The 26,195-nt window shown below is 32.5% G+C and overlaps 1 protein-coding gene and 1 long non-coding RNA gene across 2 annotated transcripts; both read right to left on the bottom strand.

Moving 5' to 3' along the window:
- Nucleotides 1-2,522: 2,522 nt before the first annotated feature.
- LOC145950120 (uncharacterized) lies at nucleotides 2,523-5,029 on the bottom strand. Its single transcript, XR_014428220.1, has 2 exons — nucleotides 4,248-5,029; nucleotides 2,523-2,874 (listed from the first exon to the last, which is right to left on the bottom strand). It is a non-coding gene; the product is annotated as an uncharacterized LOC145950120 (long non-coding RNA).
- Nucleotides 5,030-23,588: 18,559 nt separating this feature from the next.
- Nucleotides 23,589-23,990, bottom strand: LOC145949763 (putative mitochondrial protein AtMg01250). The gene has a single exon (XM_083060642.1). It carries the CDS (start codon nucleotides 23,988-23,990, stop codon nucleotides 23,589-23,591), a length of 402 nt encoding a protein of 133 aa, XP_082916768.1.
- Between the last annotated feature and the right edge of the window lie 2,205 nt (nucleotides 23,991-26,195).

Raw genomic sequence — 26,195 nt, 5'->3', positions numbered from 1 at the left:
TTTTTCATGTCTTTTAATTCACATCACTTTTTAGTTAATTATATGTCATAAATGCATGCGTGTATCTGCATAAATGGAATATTACTTATTAAAAATGGTAAACCCTTTAAATCGAATAGAATATTATTTATTAAAAAAGGTCAATCTTTTAAATCGATATAAAACTAATAATTAAAAAAGAAATAGTCATTGACCATCAACAGGAGAATATCATCAATTAAATTTTTTTTTAAAATGATCACAAAACCAAACTTTTCTTATTGTTCCAAGTCTCTTTTATATTAAACAAATAATTTTATTATTTCCATCACTCGTATTCTTTATCATCACCTTTCTTGTATTTATTAGTGGTAGAATGAGGTTGGTTCGTTTGATCAATATATTTGACCCATTTTTTTACGCGAGTCTGGACAACATTATCAACTTGTCAACCCGTTTAAGTCGACCCTATTTCAGCTTGATAAATACAGGTTTTTAGTTGGCCCCAACATGCCATCTTGTTATGTTTTATTTTGGTTAAAACAAGGTTCTAAAATAATTTTATTTAATCATCCAATTACAAATAATAATTTATGGTGAATTTGTTGACTTGTAAAAATTATACAAATAGTATTTTTTATTAGTTGATAATGTAAAAACTTTTACACTGATAATGCATAACTATTAAAAAAAATAGCATAAAATGTTAAATATTTGTTTCATTTTAGTATGAAAGTGATGCTATGTATAGAAATGAGTATTTCATTTTAAGAAAATAATTCTTCAATTATTTTTTTAATTTTACTTATTTTAAAATTTATAATATTCTTATAACAGTTTTTAACCGCTAACTAATCTTTAATTCCTTAAATGATGTAGGCTTCATTTTTTAGCTCACATTTTAAAAAATGGTTCAATTCATCTCAATCCATTTTTGACAAGTTAATGAAAAGGTGGGATAAAATAACATGAACCAATCATTATCATTTCTCCAAACATTCACTAAGAAGATTCAAAATAGTTTGTATTAAGTTGGGTCGAATTTATATGATTTTTTTTATCAAATTCGAACTAAATTAGCCCAATTAATATCATGTTGGTTTGGGTTGGGTCATTGTATACAAAAAATTAAAAAACATTTTAGTAAAAAATTAATACTAAAAATTATATATCACTAATTATAAATAAGTGTGTAAATAAAAAAGAAGAACCAGTGAATCAATAATCTTTTAATCATCTTGTCTATGTTGAAAAATTAAAATAAAATATCAACAATAATATTAAAATAAGATTCTTTGGTTGAAACTCCTCATCATATGAAATAAACCTACTAACTATTAAGTGCATGATTTTATCAATTATACTTATGTTTCACAAAGGTAAATTGAACAACTTCTACCAAAATAAATATGCTAACATTATTTATACATTAAAGACAAATATAAAACCCACATGAGATAGTGAGGTAATGAAATTGTTTACTAAAGTATTGAAATTCAAATAACAAACATGGAAAGAACATGTAAGTATGTGCATGATAATATCTCACTTGTCATTTTTTATTTTTGAAATTATCTAAATTTTTATAATATATACATATTTATATCCTTTTTGTGAGCTTCTATTAGCTCTCAGTTTGACAAGTAAAATTTTAAGTCAAATTAGATATTGTTGAACCTATTAAGTATGTAGTTGTGATTGGTCTGAAAATTTTCAATATATTATTGACACTCAGTTTAGTAGTCATAGAAATATCATCTTCTATCTATCATTTTCAAAAACAATATATATATATATATATATATATATATATATATATATATATTACATTAAAATTTAAAATTTGTTTAATGAATTGGATTGAGTTGAATTTCAATAGAAAAACTTAATACCTAACTAAAAAAATGAGTTTGATTGCATTTAGTCTAAAAATTCGAACCAAATTGTTTGAAGTGTATTAATAAGTTTGAGTTAATTTTGGCTTATACAAAAAACTAATTTTACCCCGTAACTCATTTTATTTTATTTATTTTGTTATAAACAATTATTATTTTGTGGTATGAAAGTCATTTTGAGGATTTTGTTCCTTTCTCGATTATGTATCACTACATCATTTTGTTCACCATTTTCATTTTATATATAATAATCAAACCGAAATTAAAACCTATGACCTCCTGATAGCACTGGCTTCAACTCTCTAGCACTACACTTCTCTATCAACACTTGCATCATATGTTTAATAAATGTATCCATGTTAAGCCATCACTTCAGGTGTTTGGATGGTGTCAATCCAATTGACAATCAATCAATTTCTGATCAAATATAAAATATGAACATATTCATGCACTATCTTAAAAGTAATAATTAAAAATTAATCTTAATAAATATCTTCTTTTGATATATTCTTATAATTACAAAAATCTATTTTAATTGGACAAACAAAATAACTGTATGGAGAAAAAGGTCCACCTAAATCCAATTTACAAATAATCAATTTCCTGTAAAATATGGACATAGTCCACGAAATATATCAAAACTGACAATCAATGACTAATTTGGACAGATATCTCTCTTTAATATATTCTCATAATTACAAAAATCCATTTAAAGTGGACACAAACAAAATAACTGAAGAGATAAAAAGGCCCAGCTAAATCCCCATGCAAACACTTTGCACTATGTATAAAATCTTGAACCTTTAAAGAGAAGAGGAGGGATGAGTGGATATAAGGAACACCAAAAACAAAAAAATCTCAATGCTGAGAACGAACACTACAATTTTAATGCCTCCCTGAACTTAATGCTGAAGCTATTTTCTAGGCCCTTCTTGCCAATCGCTGGAAGATTTCCTTTCTGCATCATTGCCACAAACTCATTGTAATCTATGCGTCCATCCTGCATACGATTAAACAGCTGACATTAATCATAACTGCATTGATTCTATAGAAGCATCATATTCTTGCTAAAGGGTCTTCAATTTTTGAGCAAAACATTGACCATAGATAGCAGAATGCACAATACTATATTATTGTGATGGGTTTCAAAGTACACACTATCATAAACTTGTGTATCATGATGCCACATTAATGATGTCCAAAATAAGTGGAAACAATTATGGGTTCATTGAATTGAGGCGTAAATAACTTTTTAGTTCCTGTAATTTCTTTTTTGGTTCTTTTAATTTTTCTCCCTATTTGCGTTGTTAATTCTTTTTAATTTTAGTTACTGATCTATTAAGTGATGACATTGTTAAAAGAAATTAGAAAACAATCCTAACGTTCCCTAAATAACAAGAACTAATATAAAAGGGTCATATATATAAAAATCTTACAACTTTATAGGGATTGAAACAATGTGCTAAGCAAGGACGGAGCCAAGGGGGGACCTACGGGTGCCACGGCCCCCCCAACAATTTTAATTTTTTTTTATATACATATATATTACTATATGGCACCCCCTATTTTTAATATAAACTCATATTTTTAATATAAACTCATATGTATATTACTATATGGCACCCCCTATATGGCACCCCCAGTATTGAAATCCTGGTTCCGTCCCTGGTGCTAAGGGGACTAAAAGAATTTTTTTTTTTAATTGAGACCATATTTACAAAAAGAGAAAGAAAAAAACACAAAAACGAAAAAGATGCATTTCAAAGGGATTAAAAAGCTAAGCCTTAAATTAATGTCCCCCTTGATTTTTATCTCTCTTTCAAACTCAAACAAATTCTGAAAAGGAAAATAATAATCATCCAATGAATCTACTATACATGTAGGCCTTTGGTTTGGTGTGTGGAGGAAAAGTTTGTAAAAAAATATGTCAACTGGATTCCAACAAAAGTTATCGGTGATTCTTTTAATCAATGGAAGTCTTTAGCTGAAGATATTTAGGAAGGATGAGGGCCTATATGGATAAAATTTCCAGAAGCACTAATATGAGAAGAAAATAGGGGAAAAAATGAAATTAACTTCTCTATAAGTTAAAATTAGCTTATATATAAGTTAAAAACAGCTTTTAGAGAAGCTAATATGAGAAAGATTATACATAAATTAATTTGAACTCATGAAAAAACTATTATTTTCCTTAGTGTTTCTGAAAAAATTTATCCAAACTGCCCTTAACTAGAAAAGATAAGACAGCTAAGGGTATGTTTGTTTGAGGGCCATCCTGATTTCCAAAGCTATCTCATATAGCTTTCTTGTTCAACGGAGGAAAAGGTAGTTCACTTGTAAACCACATAGAATTGTAATTTGTAAACCACTTACATTATCTTCATCAATTTCCTTGATTATCTCTTCCAACCGGACATCTTTTATGCCAAACTCATCACAAGCCTGTTGAAGCTCTTCCTGAGTAAGGAACTCGCCATAATCAATTGTCCCATTGTTATCAACATCAGCCTACAATTTCAAGGTATGATAATATGTTAGAGATTTGAGTTAGCCTATTCAACAAATACATTATCACTACGAATCTGTGATTAAGTATAAGCTCAAAGAGACATCATAACCCTTCATCCAATTTTGATTTAATTTTTTTCGTTGTTTTTATATTAGCTACCTGGTATATTTTATTGAATATGGTAAATTTATTTTCTAATATCAAAGTTCATGACTTTGGTGACATCAAATATATGAGAAATGATAGCAACACATTTTGACACAATTTTTGAGCACACTCTCTTGGTCTCTTATTGGTTGAAATTTTGTTGGAAATGACAAAATTGAGTCCCACATCTTATTAAATGATTTTCTCTATTGATGGTCCCGCAATTTTTTAACCAATTGGGGAGTGTCTTGCTAGTACTACTCTCTGACACACATGAACAAAAAACAAATGATAAAACAAGTTAGACAAATAGGCACCATCTATAATTATATTTAATAATAGCATCTAATACTAAAATTGAAAACCAACTAGCACTTGTTGTCAAACTCCCCTGTTGCTTGTCAACAAAATGACTACTAAATGCAGCCTCATTTAATATAATTAATTAGAACTTGAAAAGAATTATTAATGAAGAATCACTGATTAGTATATTATGAATTATGATTAACCCTTTCCTCTAACAGTAAATTCATGACAGAAACAGAAGTGTACTTTAACAATTCATGCCCAATTTAATTACAGAAAGCTTAACTATGGCAAAAGATATACATTTCTCATTTATTTTGTGGACCATTATCCAACTAATACCACTTGTTTCTATTTGTTTTATAACACATGCTTAAAAAAACACTTACGGCTTGCATTAAATCATAAATTTCAGACTCCTTAATATTAGCACCCACTTTTTTCAAACCTGCTTTAAGTTCCTCAAAAGTGATTTGACCACTGTTGTTTGCATCTATCATATTGAACATTTCTTTTAAGCCAGCTATTTCTTCTTCAGATAAGCTCTCTGCGATAATCTAAAAAAATAAAAGAATGATTAAATGAATAGGTGCAAATAATAACATCCCATTTTCACCTTGCAGTCACAAATTCATAATGAAAGACTTCCAATCTATTAACACATCACGTAAGTATCTCCATGCTCAAATTTATATATCAATAAAGTCAATTATATAACAAATAAATTTCAAGCTTCCACGTGCAGACTTACTATAAGAGCCATTTTCTTGAGTTTGTTCATAGCAGAAAATTGCTTCAAGCGACTTAATACAGCAGAATCAAGTGGCTTGTCAGGAGCTACACCATCAACTTGAATCCAAGGATGACCTACAGGGAATTAAACATATATAAGCAAGAAAAAAATAAAGGTTCCTGGAATGATATTATTTCAAATTTGGCAATGATAATTGTAAAATTTATGTCCAAAGTAACCAGCTCTGGCTTTACTATAAAGCATAGAAATGGTTAATCCATGAAAGCACAGAAGAACAATTTTACTTCCTCAATAATTAAGAAGTCCTGTCAATCTTGTGGTACAAAATGAGCATACAAACCACAGACAAGCATTGCATGTTGCAGAGACACTATTATAGTGCTTAAATAATACTAGTAAATGTTTCTATTGGCATATACATATTAAAATGTTCTAATGAAAATATGTTGAATTAGTTGGATTGAATAGAACAAATGCATCAATGAACAATTTGGCAATAGCAACGTCACATTTTTCTATTACTTTTTTGTTTTGCAACATAGTTTTTAAGGTAGGTTAAACTTGGAGTTGTTCTAGGCATAAAAAATTTAGCATTGCGGTTCTTGCCTTTTAGAAATGTAGATATTGCTTGTGTTGATTGTTCCACTTCTAGCACTTTGTAACGTCTAATAGTATAAATATTAACCCCAATTTTATACGTATATATATTTTCATATAATTTATATATATTTATAGATTGAAAACACAAGTAAGTTATTACTAATATTATGCTTAATAAAATAAAATTTTCAAAATCACATACACATATTTAACTTATAATGACCTTAAAATATTTGCAATAATATACGTAATTATAACTACTTGTATCTTACATTATTATTTCCAATATTTACATTACATATTATTCTACTATTATTTAGAGTACATGTCTTACATACTATTTTTTTTCTACTATTACTACGATAGTATTTACATTGGTGGTGGAAATAAGTTTACAATAGGATTTGCATGATTTGCTGGTGGTAAAAAGAAAGTCACTATAATGGGTCCATCTACAATAGTGAGATTTTCTTGATTGGGAAAGAAAACGAACGAAGACAGTCCTATGCCTTGGAACGTGATTGAGTTGGAGACAGCATTCCAATTACCCCTAGGAAAAACGACAGTGATAACTACTATAAAAGGACCTGGAATGGCCAGTAGATCCATCTATTTTATAATATATTTAATTTTACACATAAAAATAAGGAGTGAGAAAAATTATCAAATAAATACAATTAATTAAATAAAGAACAAGATTGTCTATAATCAACATAAAAATTAATTTTTTATTGTTATAATAAAATTTGAATTATTTTAATAGTGACTAGTCAGGATAAATGAACATTATCATAATATCAACCAAATATCAATCATGATATTTCACCACAAGTCCTTACTCATTTAAATCCCCAAGGTCAAACATCCAGCTATAAATAATTCAAACTTTATCTTCTATGGTCATAGAACAATATTTATCTTCTATGGTCATAGAACAATATTTATCTTCATAAATACATGAAGAAATAACAACCAGACGAGTCCAAGATATCACAACTATATTATAGTTGATTATAAAATATATTTACAATAAATATATTTACGTAAAAAATATATATTAAGAGTACCAATGATATAAATAAAAATGACAATCATTATAAAATAATTAAACAATATGAAATATGAACACCTTAATAATTATTATGAATAAAAATAATCATAGGTTAAGCAAATAAATGAGGTTAGGGACATGATGGAGCTAATTGGAGAAGATTGTTGAATCTTCAAGTTCTCCATTCCAAGATCGAATAACTCTTGAGGATTCCTTGAAAAGAAGCTTGAATCTCCACGAAGCAACCTTCAACGGAGTAGAAGCAATGAAGTGGTTCGGTTTCTCCTTAGCTTGTTGTAGAAGCTTGAGGAACCAAGGCAAAGATTGAAGAACCTTTGGTAGAAACCTTAGAGAGAAAATTCTCTACGGTTTTAGAGAGACTCTTGAGAGAGAAATCTGAAGTTTATGTCTCAAATTGTTCAAAAGTGATTACAAGAGTAGAAATTACAAATATATAGAAGTAGGTAGCTTAAAGAGCAAGCTAACCTTAATCATGGTTCACTAGGAACCATGGTAGGGTTGCTTGATCGTTCAAGGTGGTCTAGAAACTTGTGGAGCAAGCTTCTCACTTAGCTTGCTTGGGAAGCAAGCTAAAGAGAAGCTTGTGGCACAAGCTTCTCAACCCTAAGTGATTAACAATTTCGGCCAAGAAGGAGAAGTACATAGGCTAGGCAGATTTTGGCTCCATTTTGCTCCATGATTTATTTTCTAAAATGTTTGGTTTGGTCTAGTTAGGTCCATCAAAAATGATGAAACCTAGCTAGATCAAACCTATGAAAAATTAGGAGCAAAATGAGTCCACTATGTAAAATTTTGCTTAGGCCCAATTCTGGCCCAATTACTAGTCACACCTTCAAGCATTGCTAAATGTCACCCCACTTCTACTGGAAAAATAGAAAATGAGTGTACTTCAAGGTTAGGTTAAATGGAGTCTAAGTTCCCAAGTAACCTACCCTAGAAACATTATACAATGACTAATAAAATGCAATAAAGTGTCTCACAAATACAAAGGCAAAAATAAGCCTATACAAAGAGACTACTATATGTACAAACATATGAAAAGGTCTTTAAGATCATCACATTCCTCTTGGTTCTTTTAAGATATCACCTCTTGGATTCCTTGGCCTTGGCCATAGTCTATCAGGACACCTCACTAAATAAATATACATAAAAAATAACATAAATAAATAAACATAGTAGTATATAAAACTTTAAAGAGATAAAGTTCTCCTTCCCGTTACCTTAGAATGTAGACTTATCAAGAGTTAGTTGTGTAAAAATTTTACTATTATCTTTCTGCTCACTTCGCTCTCTTTCTCTTTTTCTCTCTTCTCTTCCTTCTCTCTTTTCTTACTTCTCTCGTTTTCTCCTTCCGTAACTTGTGTCTCCAATTTTACTGCAGATGAAGCCTATTTATAGCATGAGGGGTAATGATTACTTAGTTGCTATCTAATGGTAAATTGATTTCAATTAATTTAGTTTCACTACCATTTGCTTCTGTTAGTTACGTATGGATAGCATAGAATCATTTGAAATCAATAGAGATAAGATTTTTGAGCTTCTAGGGTTATCCGTGCATTTATTGCAGTGAATTTTTTTTAAATCACTAAAAATTTCGGGAAGAAGAAAAAAATTTATAATATGCGTATATATATATATATATATATATATTTATATATTTATATGTATTTTTATATATTTATATATAATAATCCAAATTATAAAGGTAATTAAATTTACAATATATATATATATATATATATTGTAATAATTTATATATAATTTATAATTAAAATATTATTCTAAAAAAATATATTATAAATAGGATTTTTGAATATAATTAAATATTATATATTTCCATTTTAATTTTGAAAATTTGACAATAGAAATTTTAATGTATTAAAATTATAAAATATTGTACTTATTTTCTATTTGTTCTTAAAATATAATAACAAAAAAAAATTTGATTACTATTTTAAGAATAATATAATAATATTGTATCTGAAATTTAGGATGTTACACACTTCACCTTCTTCAATAGGCGGGAAAAAAGTAACTATCATCATTTTCTTCTTGAATTTTGTTTTTCTTGCTCTTGCATTCATCAATATTTTTGTGTCATCTGAGAATGAATATTTGCAAGAACCTTCTTACATTGTTATACTTAACCTTTCTCACCAGCCAAGTGACTCTTAAACCTATTAAATCCATCTCCCTGAATAACTTTATCACAGTAAATGCATAACATAACAGATTTTTCATTCTCCTTAAGCAATTTATAATGCCCCCAAGTTATATCAATTTTCCCTCTAAAATTGTTTTGGAAAGAGTTTTGAGTAGAACCCTCTAGTGTTGATGGCGTTTCACTAGTTGCCATACCTAATATTTAAATATCACGCAATAACAACAAACAAAAAAAATATTGTAAATTAAATCAACCAAAACTAATATACTAGTGAGCAGCCAAAGAGTAGCTAACAATAATATCATGCTAAAATAATCAAATTATAGCTTCAAATAACAGGTAACAATAACATAATGTTAAAACAACCAAATTATAGAGTCAAAGAGCAGCTAACATAATGTTAAAGCAACCAAATTACATAGACAAAGAAAAAAGCTAACATATAATTATATTTTACAAATAGAGCGTCCAACATTTCAATGTACAAAATAACTAAGAAGAGCATCCAAGCTGTCAAGATTAAATAATATGGTTGTTAACCTAAACAAGAAGGAGTGTGGACTAAAACCTGAACACAAGATGTCGTAATGAATTATGAACGCGAACATGAAACGTTAATAACAACAAAAAATGCAACATAGAGTGAAAATGAAAACCCAATGCTATTATATGCAACGCAAAGCTGAGATGCCATAGTGGCATCAAAGATGGAAGGCGTGCAATGGCAGAGAAAATGGAAGGTGCAGTAGAGGGGATGGGAGGTGTTGAACGATGACAACAACGACTCAGACTACAGCTGTTCTTCTATGTGGCACACGTGTTTGGTCTGTAACGTGCTCTTCTACGTGTTGCACAACGTCGAAGAAGGGTTGTGGCATAGTAGGGTGACAATGTGATAGGGCGATGGCATGACAAGGCAGTTGATGGAAAACTTAAGAGAAAACTAAATTGTTGTTGGCTTCTCTTCAAGTTCCTCCCTAGATCTTCGACTCCTTGATTCTCCTTAAGCTTTTGTTGAAGCCTCCATTGTAGGTAGAAGCTCTAAGGTTCACCTTAAAAGGTGAAGAACACTCTCAAGTGGCGCCACTCCTTGGAGTAAGATTAGCCACTTCAAAACTCACCACACTCTTGTGTGAAAAGGATAAGAGAATTGGATTAAAATCAAAGAGTTTTGAGACTTTTGGAAGAGAGAAAATTCAGAGGAAATTTCATAATTCTCTCATATAATGCATCAAAAGTGTTTACAAAGTGAAGGAAAAGACTTATATAATGAAGGAGTGGCTTGTTGTGCAAGCTAGGCTAACTATAGTTAAAGGAGAACCATGGTTAGCCTTCTTACACCCAAGCTAATCAGTCTAGTAACTTAGAAGCTTGTTGAACAAGCTTTTAACATAGATGCTTGAGAAGCAAGCTAAACTAGAAGCTTGTAGCACAAGCTATCCAAGTGTATGGGAGAAGCCAAGGTAATTTCTGCCAAGGAAGGTGAGCTAGGCGGCCAAGGTTGTTTCCTACAATTAATCCAATTCAAAACTTTTGGAATTGGTTTAGTTAGGTTCACCAATTGATGGTGAGACCTACCTAAATCAATTCCTTGAAAAAAAATGGAAGAAAAAAAGTCTAATATGTAAAATTTAGCCTAGGCCTACCAATGACCCAATTACTAGCTATACCTACACACCTTACTATTTATCACCCTCTTCTACTACTAAAATTATGAAAATCAATGACCCTTAATACAACGTCAAACGGAGAAAAAGTCTCCAAGTAACATAACCTAAAATCCTTATAAGAAAAGAAAGAAAATGTCTCACAAACACAATCGCAAAATACACCTATACAAGTATCTACTATATACAAGGTACAAGAATTCAAAATATACAAGGTATGTACAATAGAGACTATGAGACTAAAAAAAGGAATCATACTCAATGTTCATATTGAGCATAGGTCTAAGAAGCACCTCTTATGTAGAAGTTTCCTCTAACCTCCTAACCATGTGATGGCATCCTTACTAGCATTGGTGGAGAGATGATGACCAATGTGAAGGAAGCCTTGGCTCCTTTGATCAAGTTCTTAAAGATTGACATCTTTGATGGAGGAAACTGACGAAAATGGAGAGTGGAGGTTAAGTGTTTGATAAAAGGTTTGAGAGGACACTGTAGGGTTTGGCTCACTCCATGGATGATGAGGGCCACTTCTAGGGTTTTCTCTCAAGGTGAAGATAGGTAGGGTTTGGTTGAATATTAGCCAAGAGTGACTAAGGAAAATATAAAGGCTCAAAGGCTCTCTCTATATTAATTTTCAAAGTATTTACAAGGAGGCTAGCCTAGGGTATTTATAGAAGGGAGGATGCATTTATGGTTACATTTGAGAGTGCATGGCCAATTAATGCAAGCCAAATGCACTTCAGATGAAACCTAAATTAACCCTAGATGCTACTTGGTGACTAAGAATGGAATCTTTGGATTTGATTAAGCTACATCTAGGTGCATGATAAGACCATGCAACCTAGGTGCCCTCCACTTGGGCCTAAGCTTTGCCAAGTCCAAAAATAAATCTAATGCCACCAAAAAACATGTAAGGCCTAGTTTCGAACCTTAATAAAACACCTAGCTATAAAATAAAATCCTATAATCTAAGACACCCCATAATACAAGGGTAAAATGGGAAATACAAATAAAAATAAATCCTATGATTAAGACACCCCAAAATACAAGGGTAAAATAGGAATTACAAGTAAAATAAATCTTATGTCTAAGGTACCCAAAATATAAGGGTAAAATAGGAAATTAAAGACAAGGGTAAAATAGGAATAATAAATTTAATGCTAACAAGGCTTCTGAGAATGATTAATATCCATAAGAAGCATGTCTCTAAGGTGTTAGCTCCCCTATCCTCTTCCAATCTCCTAGCCATGGACCTAGTAATGGGTCTCACATAAAGCTCCAAGGATGGTCCTCTATCACTATGGACCTAGTTAAAGGCCAAATGGTCTTCAAGTGTGAGCTCTCCTATGGATCATCCTTCACCCTTCTTGGTCTCAAACTCTCAATTTTATGGACTTAGGTTTAGGGAGCGTGATTGAAGACTCAACAAGATGCGCAACATCTAAAATTTTTTTCTTCTAATTTTGATTTTTTTAAAACTCAAAACGACGCTGTTTTGAATTATTATTCTTTTAAAAAAAAGTGATGACCTGACCTAGGTCATGAAACCCGACGAGTTGATGGTTCAACTAGGAATTTGACCGAGTCTCACCAAGTCACACCAAGTCAGGTGCATATCTAATTTGATTAAAGGTTTAGATCGGCCAAATCATCGATTCATGGTTCAATTGGTCTAATTGATCAGTTCCAGCTAATTTTTAAAAACTATGGGAAAAAGTGCCCCACATTCTCACACCTGGCATGGAAACATCCACGTCTGACCTCGATCAAGTAGAGAGATCACTGCCTGACTCATGTTTGACGCCACACACTTCAGCGCCTACTGTGAACTCAAGCAAAGACGAGTCTTTCTCCTCACACCCAACGTCATTCAACCCACGCTCAACGAGGTTCCAACCTGAGATGAGTCTCTCTCCTCACACCTGGCATCACCAATCATGTGCCCAACATGAAAGAGATAAATACCTCTCCTCTAGAACTACATTCGACGGCTTGAAGGCACGCCTCACACAATATCAGATTCTGCAGCTGTGTAGAACCCGATTTCACCTAATTTCTTGAAAACCAAAAAATTCCAACATGGAACACAATAATTTGCATATATACAACATATACAACATGATTTTCCATAAAAAAAACAACATCCAATTGAATACTTGAAGCACATCTTCCAACAACTAGTACAACTTACAACATGTATATAAATCTCTATATAACAACTTCAATCATAATGTAAAAACTTCAAACATCCTCATAACATCATCATCCATATCAACAATTCATCACATAATAACTTAGGATATCATATATTACCATATGCTATAATAGAATTAACACATCATTCTCAACATGTGATCATCAATTAGCATACAATATCAACTTCCACATAACACAACACAATTAGAGTTACACTATTGTTATCAAACTCATCTTTATCTCATATGGAATATAAGAAGAGTTTTTACAAATTTCATGAAGAACTCATGTTCTAATTCCATCATCTACCATATTAAAAATTGAAAAAATCGTAATAGTTTGTCTAATTGATGATAGTTTTACCTTTGTTCACGAAAAAGGTCATAACTGGAGTTTTAGATCTCATTTTTAGGCTATTTAAAATTCATTAGAAAGATAATATTCAAGGATACAACTTTTATGAAGACCTCAAGACCAAATTCGGTCATTTACCGCCACTGCTATAGTGCTCAATTCATCGCTTCAATGCTGAATTTTTGCCAACCTAGTTTTTTTCTCATACCTACTGCGTTGGATCTCTACCATCCTAGTTTTTCCCATGGCTGCAGCACTCAACTACAACTACAACACTCAACTGAAATTCTAGTGCTAGATCTCAACCATCCAATTTTTCCCTATGGCTGCAATGCTCAACTGCGGCTACAACATTAGGTGCAATATATTTTTGCATATTAATGGTTTTCCCTTTTATATCTTACTTACACTTCATAGTTTTTCTTCCTAAACATCACCTACAACACCATTTTCATTGATTTACCACACCAAATTGAAATACACTCAAATTTACACATCTAGTTCATGACTTTTGCATCCAAACCCCAACTTCAACATGCAACAAATTCAAAAGCAGCCACTATAATGAAAACCATCACCTTTTTTTGTGCCCATACTGAAACCCTTAGAGTTAAGGAGAAATAAAGGAGGTCATAGGGGAAAACATGGATTAATGGCAGAAGCTATCAGAGGAGCATTATTTCTCGAGAATCATCATTCCAAGTTGGGGAAAAGGAATTATCAAGTCCTAAGCATGTATGAGAGATAAGGGTAGAGAGGTGAACCTTAAACCTCTTAGGTTATCTATTTGAGGGGGTCTCTAGAGTATGAAATTGATTGAAATTATATTAGTATAGTATGCTATGATTTGTATTGGTTTGGATCGATTAAATTGATATTGAGTTGTGCATTCTAAGGGTTAGGGTTGTTATGTATGAGTTTTGGGGGTTTTGAGTGTATAATTTAAAGATTTTGTGTGATTTGTTTGATTCTAAAAATTTTGGTATAGACACGTCTCGATATTTTGATGAATGCTCTTTGTGAGATTACTAAATGAGGTTTTGTTTGTTAGGTTGAAAAGTAGACATTTGGAACTACAATTTAGACATAATAATTATAACAACCCGCCTGCCAGGCCATCACAGTAGTGAAACAATAAACATTCATGCATATCACAAAAATCACATACAACCAACTTCATTAGAATCATATACATCAACTCCTGGATATTTAGGTAACATTGTATATATAATAAGTACAGGAAAACTTAAAACCAAAAACCTATTCATAAGTGTAAAATATTTATATAATCAAAAAGGCCTTTAAGGTAATAGTTATCCTAAAGATGTATATACAATAATTACTAAATAACTATCCAAAAACTAAAAGCATAAATCCTAGGTGTTGGTCAAGCTCTATACACTAGCTGTATCAAAATAATTACACCACAAAAAATCCTCCACCAGAGGCACATCATCCACCTAATCTTAATCTGCTGTCAAGCAAAGTATGATCATCACAATCCACATCATGAAAAGTAAATGGTAAGCTCGTGTAAAAAGAAAATCAATAACAAAATAACATAAAAAAAACAAAAGCTAACTATATTAATATCATTCAAATTAAACACAAGTACCACTACGCGCGCGCGCACACACACACACACACACACACACATATATATATATATATATATATATAAATATATATATATATATATATATATATATACACATATATATATATATATATATATAACTGTATACATATGTTTACATAATGGTTTATACATCTCTTTACACTATTGTGTATATATAATATGTATATCATGTGTGTATATAACTACGTATATCTCTTTATATATGGGTGTACACAAACTTAAAATATGTTGTCACGTATTTTAGTGATATTGGTCACTTCAAGCAACAATATGACTCAATTTGTCCCCATACTGTATAAACTAAACTAAGAATCTAAAGGAGTCATCTTACAAAACTCTTCACTTCAGGGACCACTTGTCTACCCGAAGGGTTTTTCATCCATGATCTCTTAAAGAACCGTATCTTAGATCCTTAAGAATAGTGTTATCACATGTCTCAGGTTATTTTTAATTTTGATTGTATAATTTTCATATAAGAAAAAGGACTCTTGTTCGTGATAGATCATGAAGATAGACAACAATGTGCAACAATTATTGCATAACACCCGAATTTTTGAATTACATGTTCCAATCATTCAAACACTACAACATTTGTTGTCTATGACAACAATAAAAAATCGTTGTTGAAAGCCAAAAAAACCGTTCCTGAAAGTTTAGGGAACGGTTTGGCAACGGTTTGTCAAGCGTGGATTTATCAACCGTTGCCTATTCCAATATGCAACGATTTTTTGGCATATACCCACGATGTCAAAAAAACCATTACCTAAACTTCCTGGAACGGTTTTCATGATCTTCATTGGCAACGGTTTTTTTTTTTAATTTAAGGCAACACTATAAATTTTTAAAGAACGATTTTAGAAATGTAGTCTTTTTTTATAGGCAACACTTTTATGACCATTGCTAGTGACATTAGAAATTTTTTTTTAAGGTTGTCTATGAGATAATATAGGCAACAATTTAGACTAAATTTAAGCTATAATTTTGTAAACGTTGTCTAAATAAACGTGCAACGATTATTTTTATATTGACTTATAATATTGGTAATAACACACCATTATTTAATCAATAATCTTCACCATATACTACTTTTAAATGGTTATGAATGTAATATATATATATATATATATATATAAAATAAAGAATTGATTTCATCCTCAAAAAATTATAAAATAAATTATAAAATAAAATTCAAACACATGTAAAATTCACTTGCATTAATTAGTTCCAAGTATATGACAATTCAAAAGCATAAAACTCCAAATAAAATCATCCAAAGATGTCAAAGTTTACATAAAATTTCTAAATTTCAAAATAAAGTGTCATCTAGAAATATTATGCATAGCTAGTCATCCATCCATGTAAATAACATCATTCAGTCTCTTCATCATCATAAGGTTGATCTTCATCAAGTCTTTCATCATCAAGTCTTTCCTGCATATAAATATATTTTTTCACTTAGAAAACTTATAAAATTAATCCCCAATCAATCTCCAACAATTAACATAAGTTAAAGCTAGTTATACTGAAAAAAATTTCATAACTGGTTTGGTATATGCAAATGAAATGAATTAAAATATAATTTAGAACTCGACAAAGGCATAAATTATACCTTACCATGACCAGGACTATGGGTTGAGGCAGAAGAAGGAGGTGTCCCAGTAATACCACTTGTGACACAAGACAATTAATCAAAATCATAAAGAGAACTAAACCTATATTTGTCAAACCTCTACAATAATTTATCAAACAAATACACTATTACATTCTAAAGTAATCTATGAAACCAATAGCATTGTTTAGAGCACACAAATACCTTAGGAGGCCGTGCAACAACAAAGGCATGGCCATTTCCCAGCATTTCCATGAGCCTGAATTATGTAACAAAGATTTTTGCAGTCACCAGGATCTTGAAAAGGTTGAAAACACATGGTATCACCCATTAAAACCCTGACCATACGAATTAAAACATCGCCCATTTTGGAAAATTTCTTAACTAAAGGATAAGAACTATGAACTGGAGGTAACAATAAAATTGATTGTTTATCCATGGCAAGTAGCCGTGAACATTTGCTGCACCACCAACAAATTGAGTTTAGTAATTTGACCAAAGGATAAGAAAATCTAAAGTTCTAGAAGCTGCAAATTGAACCTGCATGATTTTGAAAATAGAGTCTCGTAGCTGCAAATCCAGTGCTACAAAAAAAAGGCAGAAATATAAGAAAACCTAGTGTACATCTAGAATTAATACCTTCTAATCAAAAGAAGTTCCACGATTTGAAAAAAGAAAGAAAATTACAGTACCAAAACAGAATACAGACACGTTTCAGTTTGGTTCCCAAGAAAATACTGCAAAGCTATCGCTGCATACTCCTGCAATGTAAAACAAAAAGGATCTATAATAAGAAAGACTTTAAAGAGTAACTAAAAGAATCAAATGAAAATAATAAGCAACAAAGACTGTTACCGTGATATGTTTAAACACATGATGAATAGAAAAACCCCTTGCATGCACATAGCTTTTGCTTTGTTAAGTAGGGCACAGTTAAATACACTAAGCCAGATGTATTAAGGAACTATAAAACTGGAATATGTAAATGTAAAGTTCAAGCAAATTTATTAAGAAATAACAAATTTAAGTCTCCTTATTATTATCATTAAAAAACAAGTCATATACACATTCGAGAGAAAATAAGTGAAGAACAACTAGGGAATAAGACATTCTCCAAAATCAAGTAAAAAGTATGAGAACACCATCTGTCTCTATTAAATCAGAAATAGAAACTCCCTTGAAACAGCCATGGGCTGGGCACCAAAGCTACCATCATCACAAGATTCCCAACACAAAGCTACCAGTGGAAAAGTGGGACTGTAACCATTTGACCATTTTCTTTTTTAAACGGAACCTAAAAATCCACAAAAAAATAAAAGGATATCAACCAAACATCCACATATAACAATACAAGTTATTATGATGCAACGAAAATCTGATCTATTGAAAAATCAACTGCATAAGTTACTTTCTTATTAATTAATTTCTTGGTTAAGCTTACCAAAATAAGTTACTTTAGTTTATTTCAATAAGTTTCATGGTTAAATTTATGAGATGAGCTCTCACATTAAACAATCTTATTAATTAATTACTTGCTATCATGCGAATAATACTCAGTTGTCAAAAGTTTTAAACAATCTTGGACAAAAATAGTAGAGTATACTTTATTGACCAAAATGTCAAAGAAAACAAATTAATCATGGTTACAACTATAAAAATGAATCCATAATAACCAGGAACATTCACAATTATTAACAATAGCTTCTAACACTAATTAAAGGTTCAAACTATCATGAAACAGAAAATACATGGAAATCAAATTTGCTTAGAGAGCTTAGCTTATGCCCTGTAAGCAGTTTTGGGTAAAAGTCATATCCAGGCACAGTCAAGTTAGAAATTAAATCTTATTTAGCTAGGATAACACACTTTGAATAGAATCTGAAATCACTTTGGATTTGTGCAAATTAGGGGCAGAGTTATGTGGAAAAAGAACTAAAATGTCATGTTTGTTAATTAGGTATGCAAAATCTAAAACAAATCCTTGTATGCAAGGAAGAAAGCATTTTAAGTTTTGTCCCAAGTGAAAAACAAGAAAGAATGAGATGGAATAGACCTCTTGGAGCAAGGAACCATCGAGGGTGTTGAAGAGCCTAACGAGGGTGCCCTTGGAGCTGGCGGTGGCAAGCAAGTGTCCATCGTGAGTGAGGGCGAAGGGTCCTCTTGGAGGCGTAATGCTCAACCTTAACCTGGCCCTTCTACAGGCCAGGGCACACCAACACCATGGTGGCGGAAACGTGAGAGAGGTTGCAGAGGCCCTTAGGGTTAGCAATAGTCTCAATCTTGTGGGCCAGGACCACCGCGATGCGGTCACGCCAGAGACGGACGCCCTTCACCTCCGACCGGAAGGAGAGCTCGTCAATGCACCGGGACTGGTGGTCATCCCAGACCATCACCTTGTTCAGAGCCGCAGCCCACGAAGGCGAGGATGTTGCATCGAAAGAGCATGTGGACCAGGCCCATGCCGCCGTCGGGGCCGAAGTCACGGCGGAAGATCTCGCGGAAGGGGTCGCAGTTGTAGATGCGGAAGTCGTGGTTGGTGGCGGCAGCGAAGCAGCCGGAGTCCTGGTTGAAGGAGAGGTGGAGGAGGGTGGAGAAGTGGGAATCAAGGGTTTGGGTGGCGGTGGCGGTGGCGGTGGCGGTGGCGGTGGCGGTGGCGGTGGCGGTGGCGGTGGCGGTGGCGGTGGCGGTGGCGGTGGGAGGAGCTACCTCGTTGGAATGTAGGGTTTGTAGCGGTGTAGGAGTGGAGGAGGGTTTGGGGATTTGAAGAGAGGGAAAGGGGGTTGCTGATGAGTGAAAGGGCAGCGTGTAATATTTTTGGAATTAAAGGGAGAAGTTTAATTTTTTTAATTAATATTTCCCGCAAGCACGAAAGGGTGGGTATAATATTAAGCAACGTTTTTTATTGTGTTGCATGATATAACATAAGCAATAATTTATAAATTGTTGCCTAATATCAATTTTAAGAACGGTTTTTAAACTGTTAGGTAGAAAAGTGGCCACGATTAGAAATTTGTTGCTTGTTTCATATTTCAAGAACAGTTTTGTTAATATTGAAAAGAGAATAGTGCATGCTTTGATCAAGTGTTGCCTATATGTGCTTTTGGGAACGGTTTTATAATTGTTGTCAAACAAAGTGCCAACAGATTACAAAGTTGTTGCCTATTCCATATTTCGAGAACACTTTTTTAAGCGTTGCCTAAAAACTCGTTGCCTAATATAAAAAATGTTGTAGTGAAATTTTCATTCAATCGGTAAAGATGTTCAAAAAGGCATATTAAGCATTAAGAAGGCACTAATATCACATTTTGATTACATACTCATACTAACTATTCATAAAATAACCATTAAAGTCCCTTAGGATTCCCACGGGAACCTATAGGCAATTTAAAAGTCATAATTACAAGCTCAATCATGAAATTGAGGCATAAACAAATATACAATATCAAATAGAACAATGAAAAACCATAGACAAGAATGAAAACAATTTTAATACAATTAATTGGGAAAATCTCATTCATACAATACAAGTAACAGAGAAGGAGTTAAGGATCAATCTCACTATCTAACATACATTTCACGCCTTGAATGAGATTACTTATTTCTTCTTGACAAAGGACGTATATCTCTAAGGTGATCTCCTACAAACTCATATTCTCTTTCTAATTCTTTAGAATGTACGAGTAAAAGGTAAAAGTGAGAAGTGTGAAAATAAAAAACTGAGATAGTCCCTCTTATAAAATTTAACCTTCATTTAACCTTTTAATAAAAAGTTTAACTGTAATTCTCTAATAATTACTATACAAAATTATTTCACAAATATTTATTATTTAATTAAAAACATTTATAATTATTTAAATTCTCCAAAATATTATAAAATTCATTTAATTAATAAAATATTATTTTAATAATTTTAAAACATTTGGTATGTTATTCTTCTTGCTGGGTTTCGCAAAATTGTCCATCTCCGATATAATTAATTCTAGCATCAATAGGGAACACCCCAGGGTCTAAGATTCAAAGGTCCAAAAGCGTATAATTTTTATTTTTATTTTTTTTAATTGAGAATTAGGTTTAAGAGGCTTTTTAAGTTTTGGAATTTTTATGGAACAATAGATTCCCAATCAAGCCGCAAATGAATATAACACCAAAAATACATTCAAAGGCACACACGAGCCCATTTTCTAGCAACCAAAACGTCTAGAAGCAGCTAAATAATGAAAAGCATTATGTGACATCATAGGTATAAAATAATGAAAAATAATTATGAAAAAAAGAAAAAAAATGAAAATTGATTGTGAAAATAATACTAAGAGTATAAAGAAATAATATATTTATAAATATATATATATAATAAAAAAGATGGCAAAGAATAATAATAAAAAATGGCAAGTTTTCTTTATGTGTTGCACTAAAAAATACAACTAGAAATTGGTCTGTTGTTAAATCTGTCACTTTAATTTTTTTCAATAGTTTCAACAATAAATATTTTTCAAAAGTTTCAAAATAAATTATAATCACTTATAGTTTTCAAAATTTCTTTGATTTTCTAAATTTGCAATAATTATTTATTTATGCTTATTATTTATTTATTTATTTTATTCATTTTATTCTTATCCTATATGGATTTTTAGTAATATAAAATATTAAATGAAAATCATGCTTCTGATATTTAAAAATTAAAGAAAAAATTAAATGATTACTATAAAAATTAAATTAATAAATGATTTTGTAACGGAAGAAACTAAAAATTTAATGTAAAAATCTATATCTTGTATTATATTTTATCTTTAAAAATTTTGTCGGCTTCACAATTTCTCTAAACAGCATGAGAACATGCCATCATGAAACCAAACTCAAATATTAATGAAAACAGAACACAACAAATTAAAGAGGGAAAAAAAATTGAAACATGAAATTATCATGGGTTGTTGGTATGGGAAATCCTAGCTTCAAATTTCTAACAGCAAGGAACTTATTCTTTTGGGTAAACTGTAACAATAACTGCATTTATAATCCAGCATTGAAATTTCTTTTTTTTTATAAGCAAAATAGAATTAATAAGAGTACAAAAGGTACTCTAACCTATATACATATAGTATTTTATAGAAATAAATTAAGAGAGTTAATCCAATCCACGTCAACCCAAAAGCTCACATAAAGAACGACTTAATTACTAATATCCAACAAACTTCTCGTATCCCAGAGAGCTAACAACCAATGTGCAATATTAAGAAAGGCAGGCACTAGGAGAATTGGACAAAGAAAAGAACTTATACTTGAAAGAAGGGAATCTAGCCCTTAACCATCTCCATGAGTGTAATTGTACCAGATTTAGCATTTCAGAAACATGAATTATTTTAGAGCTGAATATGAGATCATTTCTTGCCAGCCAGATGGTCCAAATAACAGATAACCAGATAAGAATCCAACAATTTTGATACTTCACAGAACAATAACGAAGCCCATAAAATTGTTCCAAGTTTTGCACACAACAATTATGCATAACAGAATTTAATCCTAACCAATTGAAGCACGCCATCCAGAGCTGAAAAGAGACCTCACACTCAAAAAACAAGTGAGAAGTAGTTTCTTCCTTATTCCTACACAAACAACATTCCAATTGTGTTGCTTGCAGAACACCTCTTCTAAACAAATTAACTTTAGTTAGGATTCTATTCAAAATCACCCTCCAAGCGAAAGCTGAAACTTTTGTTGGACCAATGCTAGTCCATATCCACCGAAATATGACATTAGATGCAAATATTATGTCATTCCTCAAGACCTTATAAGCCGAGCTAACTGTATACACCCTTTCTGGTACAGCTATCCAGGACCATTTATCTTCATCAGAAACAATGAATTTCGTACCAATGATAAAATTAACAAGAGTATTCAGGAGTTGCTGCTCCCAGACCAATAATCTTCTTCTCCAGCTCCACTTCCATTTAGCCACACCCCCCTCCCATTCAGACATTTCAGCAATAGAAGCATTTTTATTAATTGCTATTTGATATAATCGATTAAACCTATGAGCTAGAATTCCATGACCCACCCATTTATCCAACCAAAATTTAGTGTCTACCCCGTTTCCAATGACTTTACAGCAATTACTGGACATCCACTCATTACTCACCAAATCCCCTTCTTCAATTCTATTTAAATCTACCCACCACCTTGAACCCTTTGCACCACTCCCATTTGGCAAATGTGAAGCGATACCGTATAATGATCTAATAACTCTCACCCAAAGACTATTTTTCTCCACTAACATTCTCCAATGCCATTTTCCCAAAAGTGCTAAATTAAAGGCTGAAAAATCTTTAATCCCCAACCCACCATGGATTTTGTCTCTACACACAACATCCCAAGCTACCCAATTTATTTTTCTGTTATCTTGATCCGCACCCCATAAAAAAGATTTAAACAAAGACTCAATGGAAGAGATGATACCTTTGGGATCCTTGAAGAAGGAAAGAAAATATATCGGGATGGAGTGTAAGACGGACTTTAGGAGAGCAATTCTACCACCAAAGGATAGAGTTTTACACTTCCATCGAGAGAGACTTTTTTTAACCTTTTCAATGACTGGATGCCAAGTAGAAATCATCCTATGATTTGCCCCAATAGGTAACCCAAGGTAGGAGAAAGGAGTGGAACCTACCCGACAATGTAAAATAGAAGCCATTATTTGCAACCATTATGACTCTACGTTATACCCCATGAGCGTGCTTTTGGAAAAGTTAACCTTCAGCCCTGATGCAAGTTCAAATAACCTTAAAATTGATTTGATGGTCCATATATTTGAATAAGAAGCATGCCCCATAATGAAAGTATCATCAGCATATTGCAAAATATCAACCAGTACTTTATCCTTACCCACTAAACACCCTTTGAACCTTTCTAACTGGTTGGCTTTATTGAACAACATGAATAGGCCTTCTGCTACAATAAAAAACAAGAAAGGAGCCAATGGATCTCCTTGACACAACCCCTTCGATACACCGAATTTTTCTGTTGGGCTACCATTTACTAATACAAACATTCTAGATGTTTTTAGGCATTCCGCAATCCAGGTACACCATATAGTAGGAAATCCCATCTTACACATCACAAATTGTAGACAGGACCAACTCACAGAGTTGTAGGCCTTTTCGAAATTGTTACACCCTTACTACCCCAACACATATACTGTAACTTTACAAATAAATGTTTAAAAAAAGGTAAAAGGGTTCACATGAGAAACTTCAAAAATCGTTCTTCAATAACCACAATAATAAAGATTTAGAAAATGAAACACAAGAGTTTACAAATTGTTTTCAAAATGATATTTACAATTCCAAATCCATATAAAAATTCTGTTCTAAAAGTCCTCTACCCCGATCTCACAATATTAGAGCATACCCCTAATTTAACTGTTGGCATTCTAGATGCTACTCGCAGCCGGATCTTCCTCACCTAAAACATCCACAAAATTGTACGGTGAGAAAAGAAAACATCTATATGTAAAGTACATACAAACACACAACATATCATCTCATTATAACTCGATACTCAACAAAATATTCATAAACATTTCAATGTATCATAACTTTATCAATCGTGCATCATCATCACGTCACAATTCGCAATCACCACAATCATCACAAATCTTGCAATCAACCCTATGCCAAGGTCACGCCTATAGCATCTCTTGCCCAAGGTCGTGCCAGCCCCGACATAAGTATTAATTACCTCACACATCCCACACCATGCCAGGGGTACGCTCGTCCTTGTAGCATCACTTACCCAAGGTTCGTATCATCCTTAGTCTTCAGTGCGAGGAACCACAATCACATCACAATCACATCACAATCAATTCATCACAATCAACATAAATCTTACAATTAACATTATGCCAAGGCCATGCCACAACTGACATAAGTGATACGGGTTAATTGCCTCACTCATCCCACACCATGCTAGGGTCACACCCTCCCTGTAGCATCACTTACCCAGGGGCCGTGCCATCCCTAGTCATTGATGTGAGGAACCACAATCACATCACAATCCACAAAATCTCTTGCAATTAACCCTATGCCAGGACTTCCATATTTGACATAAGTGATACGTGTTAATCGTCTTACTTATCCCACATCATGCCAGGGTCACGCCCTCCCTGTAGCATCACTTACCCAGGGGCCGTGCCATCCCTGGTCATTGATGTGAGGCACCACAATCACAATCATAATCACATTCATACAACATCTCATTTCATAGCTCAATTTCATATCACATACACAATTCCATATACACAACAGATAAGTCTAACAAAATAAGGGTTTACACACCCCTCAAGCAATTCACATCTAGATTATCAATTTTTAACAAGTAATCTAACAATAACATTCATAAATTAATATAATAATCAACGGAATTACCAATTTAATATAATTTCAACATAACGGTAAAACCCCCAATTGTTCCAAAACCTAGCTCACAGGCACTTTTCTACAGTTTCGTTCTCCCTCTCAGATGATCATTCTTACAAATTAAATATATATTTCTAATCCTCAACACATACAGAATCTAATGGGATCATCAATTCCTCAAACAGAAATAATCCAATTTTTCCAAAACCTAACCTACAGACACTTTTCTATAATTTCGTTCACTCTCCCAGAGCATCATTTTTACAAATTAATCATATATTCATAGTCCTAAATACATACAGAATCACATAAGACTAATAATTCTCCAAACATAAATAATTATAAAATTATTCATAATCCTCTTCTACCCAATTCCCTCATGTAACTTTGCATACAAATAATCTCCTTTTCCCCCGTACCTGGATAAACAGCAGTTGAACCAAAACATGGATCTCTTGGTCTCCTCCTCTAAGTGCCCCTTGGTCTTTAGAGAGAAGAAGAGGAAAAGAAGAGAGAACAGAAGATAATAGGAAGAGAATGAGATATGAGTGAAAATGACAGGTGAGGGGCGTTATTTATAGGATTTCAGGCTCACCTACCGGAACGGCCCGTTCCAAAAGTGGAACGGTCGTTCTGGACCCCTCGAAACTACGCAAAATTCTCAAATGGAACGGCCCGTTCTCAATCCCAGCAGAACGGCCCGTTCTCCCACCAGAACGGCCCGTTCTGCTTCTCCAATTTTGGGCATTTTTCTCCTTCCGAAACAGCCCGTTTCACTTTTGAAACGGCCCGTTCCGGGCAATCAATTGGGCCTCTGGCCCAGCGATTTTGGGCTGTTACAGAAATCAACCTTGAACATGATACATTTACTCTTCTTCCTCTTGACTTCCTCCACC

The sequence above is a fragment of the Cajanus cajan genome, chromosome 7 (genome assembly GCF_000230855.2).
Source record: "Cajanus cajan strain Asha chromosome 7, NIPB_CcT2T_4, whole genome shotgun sequence".
Classification (NCBI taxonomy): domain Eukaryota; kingdom Viridiplantae; phylum Streptophyta; class Magnoliopsida; order Fabales; family Fabaceae; genus Cajanus; species Cajanus cajan.
The sequence above is the reverse complement of the archived record's forward strand: the minus strand, read 5'-3'. Positions and strand labels throughout refer to the sequence as shown.

What these genes read in the sequence shown, in the direction of transcription:
- LOC145949763 (XM_083060642.1), bottom strand. Translation starts at nt 23,990, where the DNA reads ATGGGATTTCCTACTATATGGTGTACCTGGATTGCGGAATGCCTAAAA.